A 19,773-nucleotide genomic window follows, 5' to 3' on the forward strand; every position below is an offset into this window, starting at 1 on the left:
CATGTGTCGTCATTTTTTATTTTTATTATGGCTGGGGGCCTCAAAGGCTGGAAGTAGCCCGGGCCTCTCTGGACCTCTGAGAGGGCCTGCCTAGATGTTGGCATTTCTGCCACATCTATAGGTAGTAGTGAGAAAATGATGAAAGGGTGAATTAAGATAAATTTGGATCCGCATCTAGACTAGCAAAGGGGTGAGTTACAGTTCTGATTAGAATCGAAACTTTTCCAAAGTTTGGGGATTTGGTTCAGACCCAGTACAATAACAGAAGTAAGAAACCAAGTCTGGATACAGATTTGAACTACCACAATGTCTGGAAAGAGCGGGGTCCAGTTCTGATGATCTGTTACTGTCTAGATTAGAGATGATGCTGAAGTATAGTTTTGCCCACAGTAATTTTTATGACTCTTATGTACTCCTAAAAGACACCATTGTGGCCAATTAATCTACCCAAGGAGTTTTCATTTCATCATTTGATGCTTACTTCCATGTAGCCCATGCAGTCTGAAGGTTACAGAATTTATTATTGGTATTTAGTTGTGTGTAATATATGAAACAAACTGACACAGCAGGATGGCATTGTTATCACATGAGTTAACGTTGCTTTGGTTGTGTTTCTCATGTACCGTCAAATAATCAATTTATTTCTGTTGACTTTCTGTATCTTACTTCTATGGACCCTTCAACCAGTGTACATATACACACTATTGTGCATGTGGAGAAGGAAGCCGATGACTTGTTCTTGATATAATGATTGTTTTGTGTTCAAACTGCTGCATGCTTTGTATGTTATGAAGAAACAAAGATGAATCAATTCATTCATGAACCAATAAAGCTACTGCAGTGACCAGGTCAATTAATTTATAAACTGTCTGTTTGGATCCTTGGCTAGATATGCACATAATCCCTGTTCTGCTCCATGCACCTCTTAGCTCCCCTGCTCCACCATAACCATTAGCTTCTCATTCCTGAATGACAGTGTAAAAATGGGATCTCACCTAAGGTTGCAGCTGGCGAAGCATTGGGGAGGAAGAGGGGGGAGGAAGGATGTTGGTTGGTGCAGGAGACCAGTTAGGGTGACCAGATGTCCCGATTTTATAGGGACAGTCCTGATTTTTGGGTCTTTTTCTTATATAGGCTCCTATTACCCCCCACCCCCGTCCCGATTTTTCACATTTGCTGTCTGGTCACCCTAAGACCAGTTGGGTTGGCAGTAGGAGGTTGCTGGAACATGGCATTGCAGAGTGTGAGTGGGGAGAGAAACAGCGGGCAAGGTGCAGGAGGAAGCTGAATACAGCAGCATCTTGGGAGCAAACGGAGGGGAGGGACTGGTGGGGCTGCAGTTGGAAGGTCGGGGTGGCGGGACAGGTCAGGTGTAGGTGCATCTTGGTGGTGGCTGGGCAGGGAAGCAGTCAGGAAGTGGGGACTGCCAGCTATCTGTGCATGGATTCACTTGAGTGGCTTGCAGTTGCACGTGCACATTTGCAGGTAAATTTTCGGAACTGAGTTTTGACCTCTGTTTCTGAAAACGTGTCCCTGAAACTTTCCATGCACTCCGATGCTGAGCTGCCTTCCCCGTGTCATGCTCTGCATCATCAGACTCTCTAGAGGGCAGCCATCTATATGGTTATAGACTTCTATTATGTTCAAGACACTGTAGAAAGACTTTTTAGTGATTTACAGTGTAGGCATTTAGACTAGCTCTTATCTCACACTGCAGTTCCCTCTAACGTCGCCTTGTGATTTGGCTCTGAGAGATTCCTATTATTACTCAGATCAGATTTAAAGTGTCACTTTTTTAAAATGCTGTCTCAGACTCTATAGGTGGACCCTTTCCGGCTTCCTCTCACCGATGCCACCACAAGCAGAAGCATTGTCTGCCCATCACGCAGTGCGGAGCTTTGTCAATCAGCCCACTGCTTTTCCATCCCCACGCCAAGGGGTCCCAGATCATCATGGACATGGCACAGAAGGCAGTGAAGCGGCAGGCCAGCTTCTGCAACGCCATCACCTTCAGCAACAGGCCTATCGTGATCTACGAGCAGGTCAGGTTAAAGGTGAGTAAATGACTCCTCCCTCGTCGCCATTGTAACGGCCTCAAGTGCTAGCAGGAAAGACTAGGTGTAAAATATTAGTGAGTTATAGCAGAACCTGTATATAACATAGTTCCCAGAGAAGCATAGATGGGAGTCTTGGGTGAGGGAAGTATGGCTCATGGTAGTGGGTGTATATCAACACTGAGATAGTTTGCCCATTGGGGCATCTTAGTTTTAGTACCAGACCTCTTCATACAATGCACAGTCAAGCTTTGGAACTCTTTGCCACAGGATGTTGTGAAGACTATAACAGGGTTCAAAAAAGAACTAGATAAGTTAATGGAGGATAGGCCCATCAATGGCTATTAGCCAGGATGGGCAGGGATGACATCCCTAGCCTCCGTTTGCCAGAAGCTGGGAATGGACGACAGAGGATGGATCACTCGATGATTCCCTGTTTTGTTCATTCCTTCTGGGGCACCTGGCATTGGCCCCTGTCGGAAGACAGGATACTGGGCTAGATGGATCTTTGGTTTGACCCACTATGACCGTTCTTATGTTCCTATGTTTTCCATCCCTTTCCTGGAACGCAGAGTCCTAGGCTCTTGCTCTGACAGACCTTGTGCCTGTGCCATCCTCTTGCTTTATTAGTATTATTATCAATTATTTGTATTATCATTGTGTCTAGGAACCCTAGTCACAGACCAGAACCCTACTTTGCTAGGTGCTGTACAGATGCAGAACAAAAAGACAGTCCCTGCCCCAAAGAACGTACAATATGACCAGAGAAAGGTATAGCTAGACGGGGCAATACAAGGAAATAATGAGATAATACCGGTCAGCATGACAGGCAGTGCTGTCAGTGCACCAACAGCCTAACCCTAGTCTAGGTTTATTTTTTTGTAGGCATCACAGCAAAGGAGAGTTTTAAGGAGGGATTTCACAGAGGGGAATATGGTCGCTTTGCCGATGTTTTGAGGGAGCTCCTCCCAAGCATGAGGGGCAGCATGTGAGAAAGCTCAAAGATGCTTGCTTGAAAATGTAACTAGTGGGCAATAGAGACTGGCACCATGGGCTGGTCAGAGGCAGGAGTGGACATCTCGATGGCTCATGAGAGATAAGTAGGATGGGGATAGGTCATGAAGGGTCTGGAAAGTGAAGACAAGCAGCTTGGTGTTTGATGTGATACAGAAAGGGGAGCCACTACAGGGATGCAAAGAGAAGGGTCACATGGTCAGAGTGATGGGCCAGGAGAATGATCTTTGCAGTAATGGGGATATGAGCAGGCCAAGATTGCATCTGTCAAGATCAGAGAAGACGAGGTTGCAGAAATCCCACTTCCTCACTGGGATCAGACTGATTCACCTCCTTTGTGGCATGTGCACTGAAGGGCGACATAGATTGCTGCTTAGGGCTTCTCCTGGAGGCAGGAGCGGCGCCAGGGTTTTTGCCGGCAGCGCTCCTCCACAGTAATCGGCGGCAGCTCCTCCTCTGAAGCTGCGTTCTCGGCGGCGGGCGTCCTTCCGCTCCGGGTCTTCGGGGCACTCTGGCGGTGGGTCCCGGAGCGAGTGAAGGACCCGCTGCTGAAGACCTGGAGCGGAAGAAGCCCCTCGCCGCTGAAATTCCGGAGAGGGTGGCGAAATGCCGTCCCCCACATCCTGCTGCCCTAGGCGACCGTCTAGGGTCGCCTAGTGGAAGCGCCGGCCCTGCCTGGAGGGCACCACTTCTCCTGGACAGATATCCCTTTGCACCAAAGCCTTCAGACAAACCACATGTAGCCTGACTTGTAGATCACATGCTCTTCCTTGTATTGAGAGCTGAAAGGGTTTAGCTATGGCTCTTTAGCGGCTGAACCACCTTTAGGGCATATCCAAAGGCTTGGAGGTTCTTCCTTTCAATTCAGATAAGACCTTAAAAGTCTGAGTCTGTCTCTGAAATATCCAAAGCTTTTGGGTCTGCAAATGTGGAGCCTGAACTTGGAGCTGAGCACTTCCTGAGAGGTGCCAAGCTTCCTCATTCCAATTGAAGTCAGTAGGAAATGAGAGCACTCAACACCTCTCTGGCTCCGGCCCTTGGGTGGAAAAATCCCTTACACAGGCTTCTATTCATTTTCTGTTCAGTTCTTCTTGCTTCCATGCAGGCTGGAAATGCAGCAGGACTGATCTAGTTCTGTTGCATTTTTGGCTGGAAGCTGGGAAATGCAGAGACAAATGACCCTGACAAATTATGAGATGGTTGGGATGGGAGATGAGAGTTAACTAATTATTTTGTTTTTGAAAAACCTCACCAAAGGTTTGCATTTTAGGCAAAGATTATGGGTCATTTCTATGTTCTGAACCAGTTCTCCTGTCCCTACTCAGGAAGCTCGATGTTTGTATTTGACCATGTATATTAGGATTTTATCTTCCATAACACACATGAAGCATTAGCGGGCAGGACTTTCATCTGTGCACTAGGGCTTTACGAACAGAGCTCCCACTGAAACTAATGGGAATTTTGCACATGAATAATCAACAAGCATAAGCAGAAAAAGTGCCTTGGGGATTGACATAAATCTGAAGAATGCCTTTGCCTTTCTGTGTCTATTTTCTGCTGAGTCCATTTCCAGCAGTCTTTTTTTTCTCTCTTTCCCCAAACTGTCATCTCTAAGCTTTTGTGTTTTCTATGTCAGATTCTCACCAACTTCTTTTCTATGCATCCAATCCCGCAGCTCATGTTCAGGCAAAACTCCCACTACAGGCCTGAGTGAGGGACTGTGGGATTTGACCCTGTTTGCCAGATGTCATTTCAGAATTAATCCTACACCCTTCTCTGCTCGTCTAAGTCTTCTAAGAAGCCCACTAGGCAATGAATCCAGAGTTGTTCAGCAGGCCAGAGTGCCGGCAAGTGGAGATGTCCAGTGTGATGTGGATCTGTGTTTTGATGGAGCTTCTTGGAGGTGGAATCCCAGGCAGTGGGTGTGGCTGGGGCCAGAGTCAGTGGATCTGTGGAGGTGGGATGTAGGAAGCAGCAGCCCCAAACTGCAGTAGCAGTCATGGAACAACTTAGCTACTCCTTTACAGTCTAGGCATGGCAGATGAATGTTCCCTCCCCATCCCACGCCCTGTGGACCTCCCCAGCCTGTCAAATGGGGGTGTTTGCTGAGTAGAGGATTTGGCCCATCATTAATCATTGCCTTTTTTTTTGTTTTTTAAGCAAAAATTAGTGTGTTTGGGTGTCCAGCTATGCAAATGCTTGGCAGGGTTTACACTAGATTTTAACCCAGATACTACCTATAGTTTACCTATAATCAGCCTGTGTTGGCAACTGTTTATTTGTAGGGGCTGATGAATACAAGGGGATATACTCCCCATATCGCCATATGAATATTTACTTGTGTAGCATGTGATTAGTATAAAATATTGGCAAGACACTGCAGAGCAAGTTGTACAATGAGGTCATATTTATCTAGGTCCCAGGAGGATTTAGGATTTGCAGTGAAATTGCTACAATAAATAATCCCAGTTTTTCAGCGACGAATGGACTTCTGTCATTTCCATGTTATATATTTAATGTCATTAAATATGCTTTATTGCATTTTGCTGCATCCAGATCAGCTACCATAGGGCTGTGATGTCATCCCATCTGACAAGCTAAGCAAGCGCCAGATCGTTTTTTACGTAGCTGGGAGACCTCTTAGGAAAGCCTTAAGGTGCTGTAGGAAGTAGTGATGGTTTTTCAGTAGGCAGCACTCGGCACCCTGAGTCAAGAAAGAACCAATGCCCCAGCTCAGTGCTACGGGCTGCTGGAGGCGCCATCTTTCATATGAGATGTAAAATCCTCTGACCAGAAAAGATTTGTTGGTGCTTCTGCCAAGAGTAGGTTTGCAAGGCAGAATGTAATTACCCCAGAAATGGAATTTAGTTCGCGCGCCCGGGCTAATTATATCCCCCCCTGTAGTTTTAACTTGATACAGTCTCTTTTACGTTCTGTCTTAACCTTTTCTGCAGTGTTGCTGTGTGCTGTTATGCAGATGCCATGTCCTACCCCAGAGGTGGCCACATTTTTAGTGGTGGATTAAATTATTCTAGAACACACAGGACCCAATCCAGTGGGAGCTGAGAGCACTCAGAACCATGCAGGAGGCCTTCAGCATGGCACGGCATGGATCTTGTAGCCTGTAAAGTGCTATTGGAATGCAAGATGTTCTTATTGCTGTTATCTTTGCAGATAACAAAGAAGCAGTGTTGCTGGAGTGGGGCTCTCCGACTCGGATTTACTTCCAAGGATCCCTCCCGGATTAATCCTGACACATTGCCAAAGTACGCTTGCCCGGACTTGGTTTCCCAGAGTGGATTCTGGGCCAAAGCCCTGCCAGAAGAGTTTGCAAATGAAGGAAACATCATAGCATTCTGGGTGGACAAAAAGGGCCGGGTGTTTTATCGGGTCAATGACTCTGCTGCGATGTTGTTCTTCAGTGGGGTGAGGATCACGGAACCCCTGTGGGCTTTGATTGACGTGTACGGACTCACCCGGGGGGTGCAGCTATTAGGTAGGTGCCTTTCTGAAAGTGCTATTTCTTGACTTGAGTGCTTAGAGTCTATGTACCTATGTTCTACAGCTAAGAAATGAGGCTGGACAAATCCCAATGATAAATTAGCCAGGTACTGTCTGTCCAGTAGATTAAAAAAAAAATCCTACTCACTGTGACAAATCTGCTGCTGAGAAAGGAAAAGGTTGTTAAATTCCATCAGGGTAAATCTTACAATCTGAACCCATAATAATTAGTGTGTTTAAAGCTAAGCAAACATTTATTATAGGAGTGGGAGGGTGGGAAACAATAAATCACTAGCAACTGTCAGTAAATAAAGGAATTTCTGCCAAGAGAACTTGCACCAATGAAACTACATCGCTGCACGTGCTGCAGTGTGGAATGTACCTTATAAAACGTCCTCTGTCTTATTTGCTTTCCCAGTTATGGGGTGGGGAAATGCATTTTATTGCTAATATGTAATTCCTTCTCTGATGGCAATACCATGATTCTCTGGGTGGGTAAGTGGGAGACTTATAGCTTACGCTCCAGCCACATATTCTGGGATAAGCAGTTGTTATGTAGTGGAAAACATCGTTTTCAAAATATTAGCTCAGAGGAACTGGATCCATTCTCTGGACCCAAAAGATTGGAAACATGGTTGGGGGTGTGGTACGAGAGGTGCCGAGTAACCTCATCTCTGAATGAATCCAGTGGGAATTGTGGAAGTTTGGCCCCCTCACAGGAGGTGATCAGGCTCCGAGTTTGCAGACCCAAGAGCTCTGGACATCCCAGCTTTGTGGGTCTTTTCTGAACAGAATGGAAGTACCTCCAAGGGTCTTGTTTCAAGGAGGAGCTAGATTAGTGAGGAACCAAAGACTCAGCAATGAAGGCCAAAGGGCATAGCAGAGAAACAGACACTAGCACCTCAGCATATAATGCTGGCCGCTTTGTTTTCATTAGGAAAAGCGTTGTGTTTTTTATCTGTGTTAACTAACCTGTGGTAACTAACATGAGGTAAAATTCAAACAAAGACAGAGCGTTTGTAGTTTTAACACAAGTTAGCAGGTTGAGAAGCCTATGGAGAAGCCTAGGGTTTGCCCTGCTAACTTGTGGAAAACTACAAACTGCCTCCACTGGGATTTTACCTTGCGTTAGTTACCTTGTGTTAGCTAATATGTGGTAAGAACATGCCCTTGATGCTAGTGAAGACACACCCTCAGTGTTTAGTCAACCCTGTTTCTGACAGCTCTGCCTGCTTCCTGCATCACTTACTTGTTGCTACTAAATCAGGGTGGCAATACTGGCTGTAGTGAAGTACCGCTGTATGGAAGCTAACACTGAATTCAAGATGCAAAGGGCTTGTTTACACAGTGGGGTAATGTGCTTTACGGGGATTGCTAAAGTGCACTAATGTGTTTTTTTTTTTTTTTTTTTTTATTAATGGAGATATCCCATCTCCTAGAACTGGAAGGGACCTTGAAAGGTCATCGAGTCCAGCCCCCTGCCTTCACTAGCAGGACCAAGTATTAATTTTGCCCCAGATCCCCAAGTGGCCCCCTCAAGGATTGAACTCACAACCCTGGGTTTAGTAGGCCAATGCTCAAACCACTGAGCTATCCCTCCCCCCAACGTGTTACACGTTGATTGGTCTGTGTAGTAGACCCTGTTGGTGTGCACTAAAAGTTCCCTAGTGCACTTGAATGTAGTGCTGTTTCAAACAGCACCAACAGTGTCTACACCACATTATCCCACCATGTAGACAAACCTAAAGAAACTCATAGCTCTAGGATCAAACTATGCGCACCATCTCCTTAAAAATAAAAAAACCCCAAACCCTCAGACTGCACAAGCAGGATGCATTAAGGCATCTCTAGGCAGCACTTCGCTTTGCCTCAAGAGTGGAAGGATTTATCGTTCATTGTGAATCTGCTTGTGCACCCGTGTCATGTGAACTGAAGTTGGGCCAAGAAAGCGGTGATTGGATCTGGAGCTAGAGTTGTCAGCTTTAGTCTTGGGGCTGAGGGTTCAGATACAAGGTAGTTTAGAAGTAGCACCAAAATCGCACAAGCTGTTCACTTGAGATTTTGTCCCCCAAGATGCCATCCCGGAGTGGATGCTTGCTAAGGTCAGCCACATCCCTCACTCCAAGCTAGACATTTGTTTTCAAAATACCCAGAGTGATGATCTCACATTCTGTGTTTCCTCTGTATTCTGCCTTACCCTTTTCACCGTCTCTTTTTGCCTTTGAATGCCCTCAGTACTGAGAGCTAAGCGGCAGCAACATTCAACTGAAGACGGGCCTTGCCTTTGCCAACCAGTGGTCCATCCCCGGTGGGGCCAGCTCTGCTGTGCACGTGCCTCCAAGATTCTAATTCAGGCTTTTGCTGACACAAACCCTTCAAATGAAACAGGCTGCTTCCGAGTTTATGCAGTTGGCTCAGTGCTCAGAAATATATTTATAGCACGTTGCAGCAGACTTCAGCGGGCTTTAATCCCAACAACTGTGCTGAAGCGTCTGAGTCTTGATTCCCCACTGTGCAGCACTAGAACGCATGCAGCACCTAAAGTCTTACAACCTACCATCTCTGTATACCCACTGCAGATCTTACATGCTTATTTTAATACAGGCATCTAAACACATACTACAGGCCAAACTTCTCCAAAGTTCAAGGGAGCTGAGATATGGAGCTTTTGATTTGGAGACTCAGTTCTATCTTTAATATGACCTAGCCACAAATAGAAGGGCAAATCCTGCCCCCAGTGTCTCACAGAGGTCCCACTGGAGTTAGTGGAAGCCAGGTGTGTACATTGAAGGGAAGAAATTGGCCTGTAAGATACTTGTAGACTTTAAGGTCAGAAGGGACCATCATGATCATCTAGTCTGACCTCCTGCACATTGCAGGCAACAGAATCTCACCCACCCACCCACTCCTGTAATAGACCCCTAACCTCTGGCTGAGTTACTCAAGTCCTCAAACCATGGTTTAAAGACTTCAGGTTACAGAGAGTTCACCATTTACACTAGTTTAAACCTGCAAGTGACCCATGCCTCATGCTGCAGAGATAGGTGAAACCCCCCAGGGTATCTGCCAATCTGACCCGGGGAAAATTCCTTCTTGATCCCAAATCAATTACTTTTTTCCAAAAGGAATATTTGCTGTAGAATGCCTTTGTCAGTGTGCCTCAGGGCAGGTAGAAGACCTACCCCATTATTTGTTATGTTGGAATTTATATTTCCAGTTAAGGTCAATATGGCTCTGCATATTTTCGTCCCAGATGCCTTTTTCTACGACCTCTCAAAAAACAGAATATTTGTTAGGAACTGACAATGTATCTGTGAGCTGAGCAGTTGCCCTATTTGTGTGGCCAGCCAATAATATAAGGAAAAGCCAGTGGTGCAGTGGTTATATATGATTAATACTTTATATTCTTTTTAATCCTTCTTTATATGTATTTTAACATTTTATAATTTTGGATTTCGTTTTCTGTTTTAGTGTCATACATTTTGTTTTTGCACATGGGCGTAAAGCTAAGTCGCTACTAAATAACTTGATTCAGCTGACTGTTCTAGAACTGCAGTAGAATTACAGATGATGCAGGTAAACCACCAGAAGCATAGCCCTGGGAGTGCAATAACCGCTGTTCTGTCGCTATGTGGCCTGAGAGAGAGGAATCCATTCCACCCTAAGTATGGCAGAATTCCCTGTACAGGGGAGAGGATTTGGCCAACAGCAGGGCCGGCTCTAGCTTTTTTGCCGCCCCAGGCAAAAAAAAAAAAAAAAAAAAAGGCGGCCGGACTGCCAAAGCAAAAAAACCCCAAAAACAAAATGGCAGCCGCAGGGAGCGCGTGGAGGGTGGTCAAGGCAGCTCGGAAGGGGGTGAAGGGCGGCACCCGCCCGCTCCCTCCGCCCGTGGGCAGCCAGGCGCTGCAGCCCGCTCACAGCCGGGCGAGGGGCTCCCCGCTCCGGCCTTGGGGTGCCTCTCCCGGCCGGGCAGGCTCCAAAGGGGCCAACACAGGCAGCGCTGGCTGGGGTCTGCGACCCCCGCGTGGGGCCAGCATTGCAGCGGGGCTCAGCACAGTGCAAACGGCGCCGGGATCAGTGGGGCCCGCCCCTCCGTTGCCCGCCGGGCCGCCGCAGAATCCTCCCTCCCTCCGGTGCCTGCCGGGCCGCTGCCGAACCATCCCTGCCACCGCAGCCCGCTGGGCCGCCGCAGAACCCTCCCTCCCTGCCTCTGCTGCCTGCCGGGCCGCCACAGAACTCTCCCTCCTTCCAGTGCCCGGGGGCTGCAGGAGGTGCTGGCTCAGCCGCTCCTTTAAAGGCGGCTCGGCCGGGCCGGGCTCAGAGCGGTGCAGGAGGCGGAGGCCGGTGCAGGCGGCGGGGAGTGGCGCGTCCCGGGGAGCCCGGCGGCACGATGAGCAGCGGGGATCACTAGTTCCTGCCCCCCCCGGGTCGGGGTCCGTGCCCCTTCAGGGCTGGGCTGGCCGCCCCAAGATTGGCCGGAATGCCGCCCCTTACAATGTGCCGCCCCAGGCACGTGCTTTCTCGTCTGGTGCCTGGAGCCGGCCCTGGCCAAAAGTGTTTCCAGCCCAGCCAAAACCAGGATGTACTTGAAGTCTCATGAGAGCACCTTTCCCAGGGATAATCTAACTTTGCCAAGACTAGCTTTTAACATCTGAACAACACTGGTCTGTTTTCACACCGTGCCACCACGTATCTGAATGACTGTTTTTCATTTTCAGTCAGATGCCTTCTTATTTATCATCAATTTGCCCAGATAAATGTTGTTTTTTCCCCCCAGGATGGAATTGAACCTGCAAAATTGCACTTGCCCAAGGCTCAGGTTAGGAACAAATCAGTCCTGCATCAGTGCGAGGTCCCAGCTTTGCAGTGGAACATACAACATTTGTTTCCACCCCCAGAGAGTTACAATGTAATAATGTTGTTGTTTATGGCCCAACCAAAATTGGGTCCCCAGCATGTTAGGCACTGTACACACACGCCGTGAGACAGTCCCTGCTCGAAAGGGTCACACATCTAAATAGACAAGACAGCCGAGAGGTGGCAGGGGAACGGAAGCACAGAGAGGTGAAATGACTTGCTGGAGCTCACACAACAGGTTTGTCGAGCAGGCATTACAACCGACTGTGTCCCTCTAGGGCTGCCAGCCTTCCATCACTCCCTCTACCAGAATGTCCTCTCCAAGCACATCACACCATGACAAACATCCACAACTAACCCTGCTAGGAGATGGTAGTTTGGTAAAGGTGTGAGGTACAGGGAGTATTGAGGGAGACAGCGTTAAGGCTGCAGTATATGGTAGTTATGGTCATGGTAAAGTGTGTGTCTGTTGGCGAAAGAGAAGAGGGTACGTTAGGTCACTTAACTTTTCGTTTCCTTGCTCTTGTGCCTTTGAGTCAGGTATGTTATGTCTGTAGCAATCCTAACTGCTTCAAACCCATTTTCTTTATATTACTATATTTAGATACGTGTACTGGTATATGCCTTACATCAGGCCTGCACAACTCGTAAAGCGGCGAGGGCCATATTACTCCAAAGAAAATAGCCGAGGGCCGAAACCCCCCGGCCGTACTGAAACGCCCCCCCCCCCGCGCCACCCAGCCCCGCCGAACCCCATCTCCCCCCCCCCAGCGCCGCCCAGCCCCCGTGTAAGCAAGCAGGACTCACCCCGGCGGCGCCTCCTGCTGGTCTTCTCGGGAATTAGCTCATCCAGCCGTTGGAGGGTCCGGGGGCATTAGCTGCCTTCCCCGCGGAGCCTCTGGCCCCCCGGCCCGCTGGAGCGCAGCCGAGCGGGAGAGGTGCGGGGCTCCCCGGCAGTGGCGGGGAAGTTTATCGGTTTGGGGGACCCTGACCGGCTCCTCGCCCCTGTACGCCGGCCGCCCCGCCTGGGACAAGTCTCGCCCCGGCAGCCCCTCTCCGCCGCGTGTCTCTGATGGGTGGCCCACACCCCCGGGCCGCGCCGCCCACCCGGGCCCTGCCCGCTCCGCGCTGCCCCCGGACGCACCGTGCTGCCCCGTGGGCTGCAGGGCTGGAGCAGCCGCTGCGCTGCACTGCAGCGCTCCCGGCCCCGGCCGGCCATGGCCCGTGTGCCCAGGCTGCTGCACAGGGGCATCTCCTCCCCAGGCCCGGCTCGGGATCCAATGGGGCAGTGAGGGGGCGGGGCTGGGGGCAGGGATTTGGGGAGGGATCCAATGGGGGAAGGAGGAGGCGGAGTGGGGCGGGGGGGGTGAGAGCCCCTCCGGGCTCCGCCTGTGCGCCGGAGCAGAGGGCAAAATTGTTTGTTTGTCCAGTGTCCCGACCGAACATCGTTCAGGACGCGGGACAAACAAGCAAATATCGGGACGTCTGGTCATCCTAGCGCCGCGTCCAGGAGCAGCCCTGGACCGCTCAGAGCCGTGTGGTAAGAGGGCGGGGCTGCGAGCTGCAGCCGAGCAGCGGGAGCTCACATCCCGCTGGAGCCAGGCCGCTGCAGCGCTGTCCAGGGCCGCTCCTGGACGCGGCGCGCTGAGGCTCTGGGAGACGGGGGTTAGCAGCATGGTAAGGCTCTCTGAGCGGGGCATCCCCCCCCAGCCCTGACCCCCAGCTCCGAGCAGAGCCCCTGTGAGCTGAGCAGCCCCCGACCCCATCCCCCAGCAGCCCTGACCCCCAGCTCCGAGCACAGCCCCTCTGAGCTGGACATCCCCCTGACCCGGACATCCCCCTGACCCCAGCCCCCCCCGGCCCTGACCCCTAGCTCCGAGCCCAGCCCCTCTGAGCTAAGCACCCCCCGACCCCATCCCCCCGCAGCCCTGACCCCTAGCTCTGAGCCCAGCCCCTCTGAGCTGGACATCCCCCTGACCCGGACATCCCCCTGACCCCAGCCCCCGTGAGCTGCGGCTAGAGCCCAGGCCGGATGCCTCCCCCCTCGCTCGGACTTACCAGGTCTGCCTCGTGCCCAGCCAGCGCTTCCCGCCTCAGCAGCCCCGGAAGTGACGCTGGACGCCAGGCAGGAGGCGCGGGAGATGGCGACGCGTGTGCGGGGGGGGGGGGGGGGGGCGACCTCACAGCCCGCGGTGGGGGGCAGTTTCCGAGTTCACCCCCTGCCCGGGGGGCCCGACCTCACAGCCCCGCGCGCCGCGCTCTGACTGCCCTGACAGTCAGAAGCGCGGCTGCCGGGTTCGCCCCCTGCCGGCGGGGGGCGGGGGGGCGACCTCAGCCCCGCGCGCCGCGCTCTGACTGCCCTGACAGTCAGAAGCGCGGGGCAGGGGGCGAACCCGGCAGCCGCGCTTCTGACTGTCAGGGCAGTCAGAGCGCGGCGCGCGGGGCTGAGTTCGCCCCCCCTCCCCCCGCCGGCAGGGGGCGAACCCGGCAGCCGCGCTTCTGACTGTCAGGGCAGTCAGAGCGCGGCGCGCGGGGCTGTGAGGTCGGGCCCCCCGGGCAGGGGGTGAACCCGGAAACCGCCCCCCACCGCTTGCCCACGGGCCGCACAGTGGGCCCACGCGGGCCGCATGCGGCCCGCGGGCCGCGTGTTGTGCAGGCCTGCCTTACATAAAAGTGTGATTGTATATGTATTCTTCTAGCATTATATATAGCTAGAAGCAAGTGCTGTGTGTCACATTATTTGGGAATCACAGCACTGGAAAGGAGAAAAGATCCTTGTAACAAGGTTCTGTTAGCAGCTATAAACAGAGGGGCGTTAGCACCCTGGTCACTTCAATAACACAGGGCACTGGGTATAGTTAGAGTAGGCAGGAGCGAGGCAGTCTGATTGGATTTGAAGGGTTAGTGGGGATCAGCTGCACCTGTAGGGAATTTGATGAGTTAATGAGGTAATTAGCTCACCAGCTGGCTAGCTAGAGAAGAATGCAAGTAGTATAAAAGGCTGAGCCAGGGAGTAAGAAGAAGGCCTTGTCTATCTGTTGCTACATTGTGTGAGTGGAAGCAAGAAATAATAATAATAATTAATGAAGATGCGTAGTGAAGGTAGCTGGTAGTGCATATGTGTTGTTTAATTACCAGGAGGACTTACCAGCCCAGATGCCTGGGGCTGAAGGAGGAACCTGCTTACAATCCTATTTTGAGCTTTCTACCTATATATGTTCACAAGGTATAAAACCTTAACATTTGAACTGGTCTGTGATGGAAAGTTGCCCATTGTGGGCCTCAGGCCAGTGTAAATTTATGGGAGGGAATTAGTCATTTTGTAAGAGAGGAAGGAAAACTTATTCTTTTTTTTTTAATCACAGGCTAACTTTTAAACAAATTAATTCCAGTTGTAGCAAATTGCTCCAGGATTTGGGATGTTAGAATAAATCCTGAGTGAGATGGGTTAATGGGTGGAATGCAGGTGACATGGTTAAAGTTGCATGATAAATGTAATTTATTACATGGGTCTGCAATTTTATCACATGGGTATTACTAATATGTATATGTGGTGTGCGTGAGTGTATGTAAAACACATTTTCTTTCTTCAGCACCCCCAGGAATCCATTTCCGTTAATATCCTAACATAGACAAATCATTGCTTTTCCTATGTTGGCTCACAATAAACGAGGTATTTGGCTAATCGAACATAAATGCAGTATATTTTTATAGTGTATTATGTGAAAAAAGGAGCCATGAATAATTTAACTTCCCTGAAGATTGGGGTAATCTTATATAAAAGAATAATATGTGTTTAACCGGAGTCCTAGCTAATGAAAGGAAAATATACACCACCTGCAAACAGTCAATTGTCACTATTGTTCTGCATCTGCTAAGGAGATAGAGAATTTAAATTGCTCATAAAGTTTTATTGTCTGTATGTGGTTGTCTCTATGACAGCTCCAGGAAGTTCTCTAACATGGTTTAAAATGTGACCCCAGTTTAATAAATAACTCATCTGTTCCTGTTTTAATCAAACCCACTTTGCATGAAGGCCTCTGGAGGGACATTCATTTTTCTGTGATAGGTGTCCAGAGTTTCACCTGAGGGCCAGTGCCTTCAGTATCCTAAAACTTATCTGCTGTCTATCTCTCTCTCTCTGCGTATGAGATATGACCCCTGGAGGCTGTTGCTTCGAACAGACCAGAGCCTGGTTGTGCTGCTCCTCTTTACTGGCTCTGTGAATGCCTGGGGTTTCCGTTTCCATTAGTTTTGAATGCAGCCATTTTTATTGAGGACCATCTTTGTGGCTATGTGACAGAGTGCTGGGCGTCAGCCACTGTACCAGCACTCTGATCACATGCCAAATGGATAGATTGGAGATGGGTGGGAGAGAGCTATGAGGCTAATGAACCCATTAGCCCAGAAAGTAGAAAAGGCACAAGAAGGAAATGCTTAAGGGGGAAGAGATGGGCTGGTGGGCTTTTAAGAGCTGGAGCCAGGAGAGATCTAAGGAGTCCATGCTAGTGGAAATACAGAGCTGCACAAGTTTGTAAGGGTGGTAGAAAGAAGACTGTAAATAAATTGCACCAAGTGTTTGACCAGAAGATGTTCTCTGAGTGATGTGTGGCTAGAAAAGAGATGGGAGCAGGACGATGGCTTGTCAGCCTAGCACTGTGCAATACGTAGAGAAAGATAAGTCTGGTCTCTGCTCCAATGAGCTTACAATCCAAGTGCCTGATCCTGCATGTCTTTTGTGTACTGCTCACATTGGCTTCAATGGGAGCTCTGCTATTGAGAGGTTCCAGGGTTTGCCATTCAGTTGGATAGGTTAGAACATTTCAGATGCAGAATACACTGAGGTCTCCAATGGAACAACACTATTGACTTTAATGGATGTAGGGTAAGGCGCTGAATGACTGGGTGGTGTAGAGATCACAGGGATTGTCTTTATTTAGGGCCATATTCTGCCCTTTTCACTTTGCAAATATTCCCATTGCTTTCAGTGGAACTACTCCTAGGGTAAGCTAAGGTGTTGTTAAATGTGAGAAAGTGTGACAGGATCTGGCACATAATGAATTGTAGACAGAGTTTTTAGTAAATGAGCATTCCCCTGTAATGTATTCAACACAAATATTGCGTGGTGGTGGTATATAGGAACCTGGAAGTGAAGCTGACAGGGATAAAAGTGAAACTGACTGGTTTGTTTTATGTATCCAAACTGAGAGAAATGCAGAAATTAACCAAGCAGCGTAACTGGTGGAAAAATAAATTCAGCATTTTAAAACTGTCTCAGCTCAGAAAATCCAAGGTGTTGTGTCTTACATGAGAAATAATGTTGTCTTTTTTTAAATAAGATTTTTAACTTTGTCTCAAAGTACAAGGAAATATTATGTGTGTGTGTGTGTGTTTAGTAGCTCAGAGATTCTGACGCAATGTTCATGGACACTAGAATAAGAACTGAGATAGGTCTCCATGTTTCATAACAGTTCTAAGTGGTGTGGCTATTTCAAGGAAGGAGAATTGTTTAACCCTGGTCTACATGTAAAGTTAAATGTTTTGGGTAAAGAGGTGACTTTTTTTTTTTTTTACACTGAAATAGTTGTAATGGTTAAAACACTAGTGTGGACACAGTTATACCAATATAAAGGTGCCTTATACCAGTTAGCTAATTCCCCTTGTTGTACTGGAATAAGCTATGGGCACGTCTTCACTACCCGCCGGATCAGCGGGCAGCAATCGATCTATTGGGGATCGACTTATCGCGTCTAGTGAAGACGCGATAAAATCGATCCCCGATGGCTCTGCCGTCGACTCCGGAAATCCACCACGGCAAGAGGCGGAAGCGGAGTCGACGGCGGCGCAGCAGCGGTCGACTCGCCGCCGTCCTCACAGCCAGGTAAGTCGACCTAAAATACGCCACTTCAGCTACACTATTCACGTAGCTGAAGTTGCGTATCTTAGGTCGACACCCCCCCCCCCCCCATGTAGTGTAGACCTAGCCATATACCAGTATACACATTTTTATACTGGAATAACTGTGTCCACGTGAGGCGGTTGTACTGCTTTAACTATACTGGTATAGTTAAAGACGTACACATTTCTGGTGTAGATAAGACCTTAGAAAATAAGAGAGGGAATGTGATGCTGGAAGGGGACATGTATCTAGCAAATATTGGCTACTAAAGAGAGATTACAAAGAGTTACTTTCTTTAGCAGAGAACTTGGTGTTTTGAATTGAACCATAAGGGTGGTGCTGAATATTAGGATAAGATATTTCTACCATTGTTAAGGAGAAAAATGCATCTTCCTAACTGATGATTATGTAATGTACAATTTAGTCTATTTCCTTTTGGACTACATGATTGCTATTATAATTCCACATACAATGCGGAAGTCTATAAAAGGGTTGAAAGTGAATATCCCTGTATAGGAATTAATCTTTGCAATCTACCTTAAAAGGCCATGCACTATTTAGTAAAGAAGTTTAACCTCTGCAGCAAGGGAGATTTAAGTTAGATATTAGGGAAAACTTTCTAAATATTAGGATAGTTAAACCCAGGTTGTGGAATCCCCATCCTTGGAAGTTTTTAAGAGCATATTAGACAAATGCCTGTCAGGGATGATATAAGGGCTGGTCTACACTACTACCTAAGTCTATGTAACTTACAGTGGTGTGAAAATGACACCCCCCCTGGGTGAAATAAGCTACATCAACTTAAAGTGGTGTCCACACTGCCATGTTGGTGGGAGATGCTCTCCTGCCGACATAGCTTCTGCCTCTTGTGGAGGTTGCCGGCCCTGTTCCCAGGGCTCCGCTCACAGCCATGGCTGCAGGCGCCGCTCCTGGGGCTCCGTGCCTGGGGATCCGTCTGTCAGCCCTGTGCCGGGTAATCCAGCTGTGGGCCCTGGGCCCCACCCATGCCCCCAGCTATGGCCCCAGCTTCGGCCCCCTTACCCCTGTCTGTGTTCCCCCCTCCTGGAGCTATGGCCCCACTCCTGGTCCTGGCTTGGGGGGGCATGGGCAAGGGGGGTGAGAGGTAAAAAGTTTGGGGACCACTGCCCTGAATGTACTTAATCCTCTTCAATCCAGGGGCATGGACTGGATGACCTCTTGAGGTGCCGTCCAGCCCTACACTTCTATGATTCTAACTTGTCCAAAGCCAAGAATTTACTCCTGTTCAGTTCACAATGAAGCTTGCCAAAAACAAACCAAAGGATCCCAAAGAAAAATTACCACAATATATACAATTAAAAGTGAGATGAGTTCTGTATCCAGAGTGAGTGAGAGAAATATGGGGGCAGGCATAAATATGCATTGTTTTAATCCTGCAATTCCAGCCGCTCCAGTTGTGGAGGTTCTTGTTCCCTAAGCCTGTATGACAGATGACAGCTAAACAAGGCAGGTTCCAAAAAACTAAACAGGCACTCTATACAGTATATGTCTGCTGACCTTAGACGGTATGTCGTCATTTCAGCACCTAATTGGTATCACAGCTGCTGAGTATACTTTCTATATTAGTACAAAGTAAATGTGTTTATCACCCTTGTGTATTTGTACTGTAATTTTTTTTATACCCACTGAAAACATGAATGTTGGCTTTTTCTACCACACCAGCCATAACCTTGAAAAGTGAGGCTCTCTCTCAAACTGCATCCATTTTGTTCCTCCAAACTTTACAAGCTAATCCATTGTCACTTGGCCAAGTCTGGAAATCCTGACTCGAGGCCTGGTTCTGCTTTCAAATATACCGATGTGAATTCAGGGTGACTTTCTGACTTCAGTGGAATCACTCTGGATTTACAGTGGTACAAATGAGAGCAGAATCTGACCCTGAGTTTGTATTCAGTCAAAGCTGATGTTTGGCCCGATTCTGAGCACCGGCAACTCCCACTGCCTGCCTCTTGGCCTAGCCTAAAAAGGCTATTCAGACATGCTGAGCCAGTTGTGATTCAAGGAACCACCAAGGCGCGTTTCCCTCCCATGTATCAATGGTATGTTAACCTTGTGAGTGAGAAGAGAAGCCACTTCCCAGGAGTGTGCAATGCATGCAGGGCCACAACTGGTCACAAGGGGGTGAAAGTGCAGCTTGCACAGCTCTCTATCAGCTGTAGACCAAAAACATTTCATTAAGGACCTGCACATACTAATGTCCATGGCAAAACTCCCATTGACTTCAGTGGAAACAGGATTGAGTCAAAAACAAACACTGTCAGTCTCTATAAAGTGAGAGGAGCGTGGTGGCATCCTGCCTGGGTCCTGCACCTAGTACGTTGTGCTGCTTTCTGAGATACTGCAGTCCTATCCAGCTAGGTTGAAACCATGCTAACAATACAGTAGTTGCCAGGTTATGGCATGTTTTTC

General features: G+C 48.8%; 1 protein-coding gene across 1 annotated transcript in view; it reads left to right on the forward strand.

The window, feature by feature from the left end:
• NEURL1 (neuralized E3 ubiquitin protein ligase 1) overlaps positions 1–19,773 on the forward strand; it is a 266,866-nt gene that overhangs the window by 174,557 nt on the left and 72,536 nt on the right. Inside the window, exons 2-3 of the mRNA XM_065407292.1 lie at positions 1,813–2,054; positions 6,243–6,564. Of these exons, the coding sequence (XP_065263364.1) occupies positions 1,813–2,054; positions 6,243–6,564 (564 nt within the window). The remainder of the gene's footprint in view (positions 1–1,812; positions 2,055–6,242; positions 6,565–19,773) is intronic.

This window comes from Emys orbicularis, chromosome 7 (genome assembly GCF_028017835.1).
Source record: "Emys orbicularis isolate rEmyOrb1 chromosome 7, rEmyOrb1.hap1, whole genome shotgun sequence".
NCBI classification, from domain to species: domain Eukaryota; kingdom Metazoa; phylum Chordata; order Testudines; family Emydidae; genus Emys; species Emys orbicularis.